The sequence below is a fragment of the Globicephala melas genome, chromosome 17, assembly GCF_963455315.2.
Source record: "Globicephala melas chromosome 17, mGloMel1.2, whole genome shotgun sequence".
NCBI classification, from domain to species: Eukaryota; Metazoa; Chordata; class Mammalia; order Artiodactyla; family Delphinidae; genus Globicephala; species Globicephala melas.
The window spans coordinates 33,736,168-33,749,575 of record NC_083330.1 but is presented as its reverse complement, the minus strand read 5'-3'; the positions used below and the strand labels follow the sequence as shown (position 1 = coordinate 33,749,575).

Below are 13,408 nucleotides of genomic sequence, written 5' to 3'. Positions count from 1 at the left end.
AGGATATGGATAGCAGAATTCCAGGTAGAAGGAACAGATCACAATCGTGTCTGCGTGGAGAATGGATTCCAGGGGTCCAAAATGGAAGTGGGGATATGAGTAGAAGCTTTTGTGGAGGTCCAGGTGAGAGAGAGCCTGGTGCCTTGGACCATGGTGGTAGTAGTAGAGATGCAGAAAAGCAAATAAATTCAGGCCAAATTTTGGAACTAGACCCAGCACATGTTGCCTGTGGAGGATTTAGAAACAACTCCTAATCTTTTGGCATGAGTAGCTGGTTGGGTGGTGATGCCATTTTACAGAGATGAAGAATACATATTATAATTATCTCAGTGTTGACTATCACAAAAGCCAGTTTACTCAGGGCAGCTATTACCCCTTGGTTTGTTTTTTGTTTTTTGTTTTTTTGGTACACGGGCCTCTCCCGTTGCGGAGCACAGGCTCCGGACGCGCAGGCTCAGCGGCCATGGCTCACGGGCCCAGCCGCTCCGCGGCATGTGGGATCTTCCCAGATCGGGGCACGAACCTATGTCCCCGGCATCAGCTGGCGGACTCTCAACCACTGCGCCACCAGGGAAGCCCTACCCCTTGGTTTTTTAAAACTCATTCCCCTACTTTTCTTGATAAGGTGATGTTGCCATCAAGAAGATGGTTCATTTATTCTTTTCTTCTCGCTTTTTTACCTTAGATATTTTTACGTTTATTCTTCCTCATAACTTTTCTTTGTCTAGTTATGTGTGCATCCATTTGGTATTTCTTTAAACATTTATTTGCCTCCTAAGTTCTTTTTATAGCTATTTGTCAGCAGTTATTGGACTTTGGCTAAAAGACAAGTAAGGGCAGCACTATGTAATAATACACTCCAGGGGATATCATTTACATTGTAGCCCACTGAATGGCACCTATAGAATTGGACAGTGTACCTCCTGATTAGTAATAATAGCTGCTGTCTCTTGAGTCTGCAGAGACTGAAGTATGTGCTTTACACAAGGCATTACAATTTAATCTGCAAAACAATCCTTTTAAGATAGATGACATTGTTTGCATTTTATAGATGAGGGAACTGATGTACAGAGAGGTTAAGAAATTAGCCAGAGGTCACATAGCAAATAATTTGATTCAAACTGACTCTTGAAGTCAAAGCTTTTATGATGTTATTACACTGCTATTATGATTGATGGTGTAGGGGTTACTGGGAGCAGATATAAAAGGATAAACAGACTAGTACTTGGATTTTATGATTTGGTTAAGAATGTTTATTCGCCTGATATCTGTACCCTTTCCCATGAGTACACTAGATATGTTTCTGTCTATACGTGGGTAACCTTCAAATACAGTTTTAAGAGCTTGTGAAGTTTCCATAATAATTGTGATATGGTGAATGTTTCCTCAAAATTCAGGACTAACATTCTTAGAATTTATCCTTAGAGTCAGAAGTCAAGACCAGCTCTTCAACCTCTCTTAGAGAGAAAACTACTTTGATGTGGATACCAAAATGAGCCATATTCTTATAGAAGCTGTCCATTAGAAAGCTCCACAGCCCTTTAGAAATAGCATGTACTGTAAATACTATTTTGTTGATTGTGCATTTCTGTTCTGTTACAGAAAAAAATAAAATGCTATGTGTAATTTCAGACTTTAACAACACAACAAAAAATATGTAAAAATAAACAATCATTGGGTCTATGTGAGTATCTCCTCTTGTCCCAGGTCCCTGTTTGGAACAACTGTCCTCTGTTCTCTTTTAGAAAACTAATCTCAACTAGCTATATGCTTCAGAAACATTTTTTTAAAATTCAAATTCACATTCTCTGTATTCCAGGATATTCTGGGATGCAGCCAAGGCATCAGATTTTTTTGGTTTCTTTTGCTTGATTTTAACCTCCTGTTTGTCATATAAACTCCAAGAAACTAGGGAAGGACTGAACTAGAGAGGAACCTTCTTTTATATAAATGGAGGAGGCACTCAGACTATAAATTTAAGTCATTTTTTTACTCATACAAGACTTGAAATTGTTCCTCTGTAGCTTCTGCTCAAGAGGTCTGCTACCATCGCTTCCCACAGCCACTGCCCTATTTAACCCTCCATGTCTTTATTTCCTGAGGGCTGTTCTAACCGCCCTCAGTAAGGTCCTGCCTCCATATTCATCTCTACAGTTAATATTTCACTTTGCCACTAGAATCACCTTCCCTTCTCCTAAAAACTTTTACTAGTTCTTATTATCTATAGAATAAATCCCTGAGCCCTTTGTCTAGACTTTCGAGCCTTCAACAGTTTAGCTGTAGCCTATCTCTTCCCATCCTCATCTTTTTTAATATACTTCCCTACAGAATACATACGCCATATTTTTTTATGTGCCATACTCCTTGACCTTGCTCATCATGGTCCTTGTTCGTAGAATGCTAGCACTGCTCTTCAAAATCTGACTCCTTCCACAAATGCTCACCTCTTTCGTGAAGTTTTTCTAGGTTTTTTCCTCTCCCATAACTCTTCTCCAAGTCAGGTTAATTAATTTGGTTTTTTATACCCCAGTAACTTTTTTTTTTGCATTCCAGTTAGAACTTTTTCCTACTTTGAAGCATAGCCAGTTGTTTCCATGCGTCTTTCAGCCACTAGACTGATTATAAACTCTTACTAATTTTGGTTTCTCTGACATCACCAAGCCCAATACTTGTTTATAGTTGGTATAAATATTTGCTTAATTGAACTAAGTTATTGGTACACAAGATTATCTTTGCTAGGGTGGAGCAACAAAATTTTATCATCCACTGTTAGAAATGTATTTATGGCCAGAAGGTCCTTAAAGATCATCTAATCTTTCTATTAAAAGGTAAGAGACCTCAAGGCTGAGAAAAGTTAAGGTCCCATAAATAAAAGAGCCAAGACAATCCTAAAATTGGGGTTTTGTGACTGCTAGACCAGCATCTTTTCTATTGTGTTATTTCATATGGGAACAAGGTCATAAGGAATTGATAAAAAATCTACATTATAATTAGTAGTATTATTTCTTGCACATATTCATAGGTAGGTCTGTGTGGGTTCCAAGTCGTAGACATCAGACTTACAAACAATTTTAGAACACGGCTAGTTTTGGGGGGAACAGAGTGAATGCATGTCTTCTTTCCTCCCTTTTTCTCCTTTGTTTCCTCCTTTCCTTCCATATTCATTCATTTATCTTTCAACAAGTATTTATTGAACCTTGTTATATGCCTTTAATTACTCTAAACACTTGGAATAAAGAGGTGAGCAGAGTAGAGCAAATCCCTACCCTCCTGGTATTTTAGCAAGGAGAATATTATAAATAATCTTATTGGCAGACATTAGTTATTCTGGGTCATTAGATTCAGCTTATGAATATTTCTTTTAATGGTTATATACACATTTATAATTATTATTTTTTGCAAACTGTGCAAGCTAAGAAGAATTTTAGGGATATGTATGTATAAGGAAATGCCAGTGAGCTAAGGTGGTCATTTAAGGAGAGTGGCAGAAGTAAGTTAAATACCTGAATTTGGAATCAGTTATAAACATTTTATTAAACACATCCTGTGTCAGGAGCTAACAGAGTGGTAATTTAGCTTTGATACTTAATAAATGTCAACTTAAAATTTTTTTTTCAGTTAATTTAATTCTGTTAACTTATTTATATCCATTATATACCAAACATTGCTCAGAGATGAGATACAGAAATGAGCAAGACTCAGTCCCTGTTCTCAAGGAGGTTCCAAGTCTAATAAGAGAAAGTAACAAGTAAACAAGTGCGGTATACAGTGATGATAACAGCTAACACTTCATAGTCCTTACTATGTTCCAAGCATTTTTCTAAGTGCTGTCCATATATTAGTTCACTTTGCCCTTAAAACAATATGTGAGGAAGAAACAGCATGTAATTATCCTCATTTCATAGATGAGGAAACTAAGGCATAGAGAGGTTAAGTAATACAGGTCACACAGCTAGTGTTAAAAAGTTAGTAAGAGTGTGTTAACAGTTAGTAGAGTGATGTAAAGGGTGGTATGGGATTTAAAATGAGGGGCATCTAATTCAATGTGGGAGGTTCAAGAGAAGTATTCCAGAAGAGTGGCACTTGAATTAAATTGCTATTTTGGTATATAAAATGATGAAGTAATCATTATGGTTTTCTGGAGTAGCCAAAAAATTTATGTCTAAAACTGTTCATCTCTTCTTTTCAAATAGTATATTCCGTCTAAAAATTAAATTCACATTGATTTTGATTTGTGTAGACAGTAGATATACTTTCTGTGGGGGAGAAATTTTAATTTTTGGTCTCCTGACTAAAGCATAATTTGAATTAGAATTTAAGTTGAGTTTGTTTTTATTTAAGTTGATAATAGTTTAACCTGAAGGATTTGATGTGTCTTTAAAATGATTTATTTCAGATAAGCCCATCCCAGATGCCAACAGGCTGCTGCTCATAGGCTGTTTTGTTAAGTATTTGACTGGAGACAACTGTGTGCTATAGTTAATTCTCTCAACATGGCACAGTCCTAACAATTCTAAGTGACCAAATGTCTATCTTGTGTCTAGCAATTGTGATTCTTTCTTTCACTTCTGTGATTTACAGGATTGAAGACAACAACTCCAGGTCCAAGCCTTTCCCAAGTCTTACCAGCCAATGAAAACTTAATGCCAGGTGCCCCAGTGAATACTACAACATACGTAGCTGATACACAATCAGAGCAAGGAAATAAATGGTAAAGCTTCATTGTTAACGAACTATTGTTATTATTCTATCAATAAATTAATAGTATATTCAAGAAGTAAAGTCAATGCCTGTATCAAGTCATCTCTTGGGAGATAAAGAATTGGGAGTGTGGGATGCCAGGGAAAATAATATTTTGGGACAGGGTTTAGCAGACTTTATAAAGCACTTTATAAAGACTTCCCTGGTGGCGCAGTGGTTAAGAATCTGCCTGCCAATGCAGGGGACATGGGTTCGATCCCTGGTCCGGGAAGATCCCACATGCCGCAGAGCAACTAAACCCGGGTGCCGCAACTACTGGGCCTGCGCTCTAGAGCCTGCAAGCCACAACTACTGAGGCCATGTGCCACAACTACTGAAGCCCGCACACCTAGTGCCCATGCTCTGAAACGAGAAGCCACCGCAGTGAGAAGCCTGCACACTGCAAGAAGAGTAGCCCCTGCTCACTGCAACTAAAGAAAGCCCATGTGCAGCAACGAAGACCCAACACAGCCAAAAATAAATATAAAAATTAAAATGAAGCACTAGAGAGTAAATATTTTTGACTCTGTGGGTCACTGATCTCTGTCACAGCTACTCAACTCTGCCATTGTAGGATTAAAGCAGCCATAGACAACGTGTAAATGAATGAGTGTGGCTGTGTTCCAATAAAACTTAATTTACAAAAACAAGTGGCAGGCCAGATGTGTCCTGCAAGCTGTAGTTTGCCAACTCCTGAAAATGATAAAGTTTTTTAATTCCGTGTAAATGTATATGGAAGACTACAAAGAATTATACTGTTTTATTTGTGACTGGTGAAATAAGTTTGAGATCAATTTGTTTCTATTATATGATGTTGCCTGTATGTGAACATTACACAGTTTTAGAGGTACTTTATATGTGTGTACCTGGCTATCTAAATAATCAATATTTGTTCATAAAGGTAGTTTTTTTAGTGGTTCTCTATTTTTTTAAATTAATTTATTTATTTGTTTATTTTTGGCTGCACTGGGTCTTTGCTGCTGCGCGCGGGCCCCCTCCAGTTGTGGCGAGCGGGGGCTACCCTTCGCCGCGGTGCACGGGCCTCTCACTGCGGTGGCCTCTCCTGTTGAGGAGCACAGGCTCCAGGCGCACGGGCCTCAGTAGTTGTGGCACGCGGGCTCAGTAGCCGTGGCTCGCGGGCTCTAGAGCGCAAGCTCAGTAGTTGTGGCACACGGGCTCAGTTGCTCCGCGGCATGTGGGATCTTCCCGGACCAGGGATCAAACCCGTGTCCCCTGCATTGGCAGGCGGATTCCCAACCACTGAGCCACCAGGGAAGCCCAGTGGTTCTCTAGTTGAAGAGGGTTTTTTAAAATAGTTTTTTGGAATTTTTTTTTTTTTTCGGAGAGCAAGGGTAGCTCATATGTATCCTATGGCATTTTTCACTTAAGACGGTGTATTTTAAATACTCCATAATGAATTATTCGTATTGGAAGATACTTCTGATTGCACTATATTAGACCATACTTAAATTTTCACTATACCTATGTTTTATATTGAGATCAAAACTTTTAAAAGAGAAACTACAAATTTTTTTAAAACAGAACTTTTAATATAACTTTTAAAAGAGAAACTTAATTTTTTAGAAGTCAGTTGAATGACAAGTTTGGGGTTTTTGGTGAAGTAAGAATAGCAAAAGTAGTATATATTCAACCATACATTGTAGAACTGTGTGTTTGTGTGTGTGTGTTTAAAATATTTTTCTGATGATCTAGAGTTCTACTCTAGAGTTATGTTCTAGAGACTGCCATCTGGTTGGAATATAACCGTATCAGTTCATCAAAAGTGATCTAAATACCCCATTATATTTGAAATTGGAATGATAGCTTATTCTTTTTATAAATTTCCAGTTTTTATTAATTTTTTTACATGGAAATAATTTTACAATTTTAAACAAAGCAAACATCACTTCAGTATATGACCTGGTATAATTTATAATAGGATACTAGGTTGTTATTCCATGTGTGTTTGGCAGTTTTTTATAGAGCATTCCTGACAGTATGTGCTATAGGGGATGAAGAAGAGAAAGGTATCTTGTCTTCAGGGAGCTTTGATGACAAAGGAGCTACTGTCTTGGGATAGTAAAATATATTCACTAAACTACTGTCTCAAGATAACTATGTTCTAAAGCTGTATTACGTTAGTACTACTTAAAGGACTTTGTTTCTGGATAAAAATTGCTGTAAGTGTGATTGTTTACCTTGCATTCCTTTCTTTTGCTGCAGTATGAATTTGAGTGAAAGGCCAAAAGAAATCAAAATCTTCGGAATGGAACAAAAGTTCAGAATACCTTCACAAGAAACATCCACTGTGAAGGAACCCCACAAAGTAAACTCTAGTAATAATAATATAGTATCAAATACTCTTGTTAGTATGAAAATCCCAAAATGTCAGCTTTCACCAACTAAATTCCCAGGTGTAAATAAAAGTGGAGATTGGGCTTCTCAGCATCAGCAAACCAACTCCATCAAAAACTACTTTCAGCCATCTACCAAAAAAAGGTATAATTTTTAATAATACTGCTCTGTGTGTCTAAAAATATTAATATTTGTTATACGATTGTAGAATGGTACTGAGTCCATGTTCTGCTTAAGTATGCTTCTGTGGAAAGCTGTGGCCCTTTGAGCTTATTCCCTCTCAGAAATGTCCAAGTCTCCTTCTTCACTAAGGTCATTAGATACATTTTCCCTCAATTTTTTCCTTCTGTTGTTTCATTTGCTCTACTTCTGTTGAAGAAGAGGTTTCCCACACCTCAGTTTTTTTGACCTACCTATTTCCCTTGGTCATGTCTCTCATTTCCTCTAGGACCATGCTTCATCAATTATTCTTAATTTCTAGCATGTTTAATATCTTCTTCTAGGTCCTTTTCGTCTGTGTTCAAAGACTCTATCTCATTTTTAGTTTTTAGAACCTTCCCTTGACTTGATTTGTTCCTCTAGCTACTGCCCTTTATCTTTTACAATCACTGTTAAACTTCTCATAAAGAGGAGATTATTGTTATTGTTCCCATTTCTATGTGAAATATTTCTTAACTCGCAATATTTCATCTTGACATGACATCCTTGAAAGTAATCATTGACACAAGTTGCCACCTCTTGTGGCCTTTTGGTAACACTCAACTCTTGAACTTTTGTTCTCCTTCTGGTCTCTTCTTGGCTTTTGTGGTAGTGTCCTATCCTGGGTTTTTTTTGCCTCTCTGACTTTCTCCTTTGCTCCCTTTGAGGACTTCTTTTCGTCCTGCTATGTATATTGTACTTCAGGTTACAGATGATCAGTATATTTGGTCCTGACTTATTCTTTAAGCATCGTTTCTACTTTCCCACAGAAATCTCCTGCTTTTTCCCCTAATCATAGGCCTAAAACTTTCTCCCCTATCACTGCCTTGTATATATATTTTTGTTTGTAATTTACTTTGTCAAAATCTTTGACTGTTTCTCCTCTGCCTCCCCAAACCAGTATTGCTGATTCTTATTTTCCTTGTCTTATAAATTCCTCTGTTTCCATCTGGTTGTGTTGCTAGCTCTCTGGTTCAAACGCTGATCATGTAAATTATTACAAAAAACTTCTTGATTGGTTTATTTAGGACCCTGACATTAGATTAGTATTATTAAAATATCACTCTAACTGTTCCAGTTCAACATGAATCCAGTAAACTAGAGAGCAGAGACCCAAGTTTTTGTGGGCCTCAGTACAGTTTAAGTGAGTCAGGTATTCAGTACTCATTGAATGAATGATACAGTATTGTATAGAATACCCTTAGTCATATATTCACATATTACTTGCAGTATATAGTTTATACTGTATTCTGGATTTAACCACTTTAACTTACTATCTTGAATCTAGCTCTCATTAACCCATCAGGATTTAGTCCCAGGGTAATTTTTCCATGTCCACAGGTTCCCTACATTATAAAATAAGCTGTTGTTTTCTGACAAGTCTTTTTTTTTTTTTTTTTTTTTTTACGGTACGCAGGCCTCTCACTGTTGTGGCCTCCCCCGTTGCCGAGCACAGGCTCTGGACACGCAGGCTTAGCGGCCATGGCTCACTGGCCCAGCCCGTCCGCGGCACGTGGGATCTTCCTGGACCGGGGCACGAACCCGTGTCCCCTGCATCAGCAGGTGGACTCTCAACCACTGTGCCACCAGGGAAGCCCCAAGTCTTTTATATTTTATATTTTTCTACCTTTTCCTCCACACTGATTCATCAACTACTGCAACTTCCAGAAAAGAAGATAGACATTTCCCTATTTTTTAAGCCATGGAATTGACCAGTCCTATCAAAACAGTAGGGTGTGTATGAATTATATACTGTTTTCAGATGTGTTTTTTTATTTCTGGTGAGATTGTTAATCAGTAAAACCAAGAATATTGTTAATTAAATGAAGAAGGGGCTGAATACTGCCAAACTAAAAAAATTACTTAGCTGTGTTCATTTCCTGTTTTTGTTTTCTTCTCTCCTTTTTTGAACCTAAGGGAAAGGGATGAAGAAAATCAAGAAATGTCTTTATCTAAATCAGCAAGAATAGAAATGTCTTGTTCTCTTTTAGAACAAACACAGCCTACTACATCCTCAGTATGGAACAATAAGGAGCAGCAGAATGAGCCTGTGGAAAGAAACCCAGATAACTCGCATGCAGATATAGATTTAAAATCCACTGTGAAAAATTCTGCCAATAAATCTCTCTCTACAGAAAAACTAAGATCAGAAAAAAGAAAAGAAATTGATGATTTAGCCATAGAAAATGAAGTATTGGAACAGTTATTGAAGAACGCAAAACCAGAGTTAGAAATTGAAGTGAAAGTTCAAAAACAAGAGGAAGATGTCAATATTAGAAAAAGGCCAAGATTGGATATAGAAACAAATGGCCCTTGTAATGATGAAGCAATACCAGAAAGTAACAAAATCTCTGTAAGTAACATTTTTTAATAAGAAGTATTGCAAATAGGAACTTAGAGTGTTAAAAAGTACTTGAGGTATTTGTATTGACAGTATGAGCAGTCATGATGTTTATTTGGGGGAAAAAATTAGTATCTTCTACACCTAGTATTAAGTATAAGAATTTGTTGGTTGATAGGGTGAATGTTAAAAATACAATGATTCCTTGACTATATATAATAAATGACAACAAATAAAACTTATTCATGATTTTTTTTTTTAAAGAATCAATTTTATTTATTTATTTTTGGTTGCACTGTGTCTTCGTTGCTGCACGGGAGCTTTCTCTAGTTGCAGCGAGCAGGGGCTACTCTTCGTTGTGGTTGTGGTGCACGGGGGCTACTCTTCATTGCAGTGCGTGGGCTTCTCCGGTGACTTCTCTTGTTGCAGAGCATGGGCTCTAGGCGGGTGGACTTCAGTTGTTGTGGCATGCCGGCTCAGTAGTTGTGGCTCGTGGGCTCTAGAGCGCAGGCTTAGTAGTTGTGGTGCACGGGCTTAGTTGCTCCGTGGCATGTGAGACCTTCCTGGAGCAGGGCTCGAACCCATGTCCCCTGCATTGGCAGACGGATTCTTAACCACTGCGCCACCAGGGAAGTCCCCATGATTGTTTTAATAGATTTCCAGGCTGTACTATTTTATTATATCAGACATTTGGCCATGATGGTAAGTATAGGAGGAACTTTAATAGAGTAAACAGGCACAGAGAGATGAAGAAAGTTAGTAAAAACAAAGTATCTGCTAAATGAATTTTTAGGATAGAACATGTATAACATCACTCAGGATTTTTAATTTTCATTTTTATCTTTAATGTTCTGTCCTCTTTTCAGAGGAAGTTGGTATATTTGTCTTACCCACTTTGGTCTAAGAAAACTCTTTATTTTGTATTTTATGCATCATTAAGTTGCCTACTGTTGGTAGACTGGTTACCTCATTAGGTGAGAGCACAGGTACAATGATTTGATAAGCATTTGTTGAGAACCTAGTGTGTATCAAGCACGATATAAATCTATAACTACTATTGAAAAATCAAAATATATGTCCTGTTTAGCCTATATACTGGCATCTTCATATGAGGTAGAAAATCCTTAATGTTTGTTATTCCTTATGAGTGAATACTTAATGCCATTTTGTGGACCAGCTGCATCAGAATCACCTATTGAGCTTTTTAAAAATAGGGATTCCCAGACCAAAGCCCCAGAGATCCTGATTCAGCACATCCAGTTTTCTTCCCAGAATAAGTTCCCTCGCTGTATTAGTTAAGAATTCCTTTTGCTGTCTTTAAAAAATTCTAAAATCAGTGGCTTGAATAAGATAGGGCCAAGATTTACATGCTGTATAATGATATCAGGGAATATAATTATTTTATTTTGCTCTACGATTCTGCAGCATAATTTCCTTTGTCCTTATTTTACTATTTTAGAATTCATGACATTCTGAATAAAAATATGGTACAACATAAATATGTTGTAGCAGACGTTTGGAGAGTGAATAGCAACTCAGTTGTGACACACTTCTGGATATACTAAAGTTAAATCACTGTATTTTAGCACTGTACTTTTTTAGTAAGAACATTGTTAACAAAAGTAATTTTGCTTTCAATGTAAGATAATTTTTTAAAACTTTTTATTTTGAAATAATTGCTGATTCACATGCAGTTGTAAGAAATTATATAGAAAGATTCCATATACCTTTCACCCTGTTTCCCCTACTAGTAACATCTTGCAGAACTTAAGTATAATATCAAAACCAGGAAATTGATATTGATATAATTCATCAACCTTACTCAGACAGTGTGAAATTATTTTTAATTCTTTCATTTTTACTGTTTTAAAAATTTGTTGTCTGAAGGTCCTTGTGGATACTCGTGAATTGATAGAATTACACTTAAATTTTCTAGCTACAGAAGTGATGATCAGAAAAAATATTTTTTAATCCTTTCATTTAAAAAACTTTTTGCACTTTTAAGAAGGCAAAAATGTCATACTTCTCTGGCATTGGATTCCTTAGCTGTATATCAGAAGGGCATTTTCTAAAATACATTGATGATAGAACTACCATTTTTCTGTTTTGGGATTAAATATGGATTCTAGCATGTCTGTAAGATTTACTATAAGCTGAAATAGAGGGCTATTGGCTAGATAACCCTGCTAGGCATTTATCCTTGTGTAAATGACAACTGTGTCGGGGTCTTGGCCTTACTTTCAATTTCCCAGTCTCCATAAAATGCAAACATGTCTCCATATCCTTGTTAACATTCCTCCTCTTAACAGCAGCCTCTGTCTACAGAATATCTCTTCTTCACCTCTTTCCATCCTTCTATTCTAAATTAAGGTTTCCTCTTCTCTTACCATATAGCATCTTTGAAAGCCTCACAATTATACCTACCACTTCCTGGATACCATCATGCTATTTATAGCAGCCTGCAGTGAAGTAGTACTATACACATTGAACAGATGTGGAAACTGCAGTGGGAGTTAAGTAACTTGCCAAAGTGACTTAGCTAGGTTTTGACAACTGAGACAAAAATGCAAGGTCCACTCTGTTCTTTTGGCTGTTTCTTTTGTCAGGTTTCTCAGAATGTCATTCATTCACTTATTTATTCTAGGCATTGGGCATGCTAACATGAAAGGCAGTCTGAGAGAATAAGTTTGATAGGCCTTTAGGAGGTAGAATCTCTTAAGACTTGGTGATTGACTCAATATGATAAATGAGGAGAGAGGAAAGAGTGTAGAAGTCCCAAGCTTGCAGTCGAAGGGTCTGGGTAGGCTGTAGTATGATTCTCAGAGATAGGAAATAAAAACTTGCTCAAGAGGTTAAGCAAGTTTGAGGGAGTAGGACAGGATGGGGAAAATGTACGGGGGAGTAAAATGTTCTGATTGTAGTAACAACTTCCAGTGGGTAATGTATGTGAAAATACTCAGTAAAAGCGTACATGGTAGGCTTGGAATCGAAATTTTTAATCTTACAACTGACAAATAGCATTAATTTTCTTTAGTCTCTAAGCAAGCACAGAGTACATCTTGCTTTTTCTTTCCAACTTTCTACTTATTAAAATTTTTCTGAATTTTTATTACTGAATCATTGAAAATTTGATGTAAAATGATATGCCCCCCTATTGTATACAAAGGAATTGTAGTTTTTATTGGAAGTATTAGAAAGCTATCTGTGTAATATACTTTTGTCTAGTACGTGGTCTGGATATATGAATATGAAGGATAGTATGATTTTATACAAAGCAGTCTCCATAAATATCTTGAACAATTAAAATAACTCTTTTGGATTAAGGATGACTTAACATTCAATTCTAAATAAATTTAGATAGACTTCTTTAAAAATTTGTTTTTATTTTTGACTGTAAAAGTAATACACGATCATGTAGAAATATGAAAAATAAAGAAAAACATTACAGTTTGTTGATAATCCTGCCATCTGCAGATAACCATAGTCAATATTTTGGCATTTTTTTTTTAAATCTTATTTTTCAAATTGGACTCAAATGTTAATGCAATTTTATAGCCATTTAAAATTCATTTGTATTATTATCATTTCTCTTATTACATTCTTTAGATGTATAACTTGTATGAACTTAAATTGCTTCTTGTTCTTTACTCTTATACGACAGTCTTTTTATATGTATATTTCTATTCTCACGTCATAGTTTCTCTAGGAAAGATGCTTGAAAGTGAAATAACTGGGTCAAGGGCATGAGTATCTCTAAGGTTTTCAGAAAGGTAC

The 13,408-nt window shown here is 36.6% G+C and overlaps 1 protein-coding gene across 3 annotated transcripts in view; it reads left to right on the top strand.

Moving 5' to 3' along the window:
• The window catches only part of NBN (nibrin), a 52,575-nt gene that overhangs the window by 21,895 nt on the left and 17,272 nt on the right, over positions 1–13,408 (top strand). For all 3 annotated transcript variants that reach the window (XM_060287048.2, XM_060287049.1, XM_060287047.1), the window contains 3 exons: positions 4,582–4,711; positions 6,964–7,239; positions 9,211–9,646. In XM_060287048.2, coding sequence (XP_060143031.1) covers positions 4,582–4,711; positions 6,964–7,239; positions 9,211–9,646 — 842 coding nt within the window. The remainder of the gene's footprint in view (positions 1–4,581; positions 4,712–6,963; positions 7,240–9,210; positions 9,647–13,408) is intronic.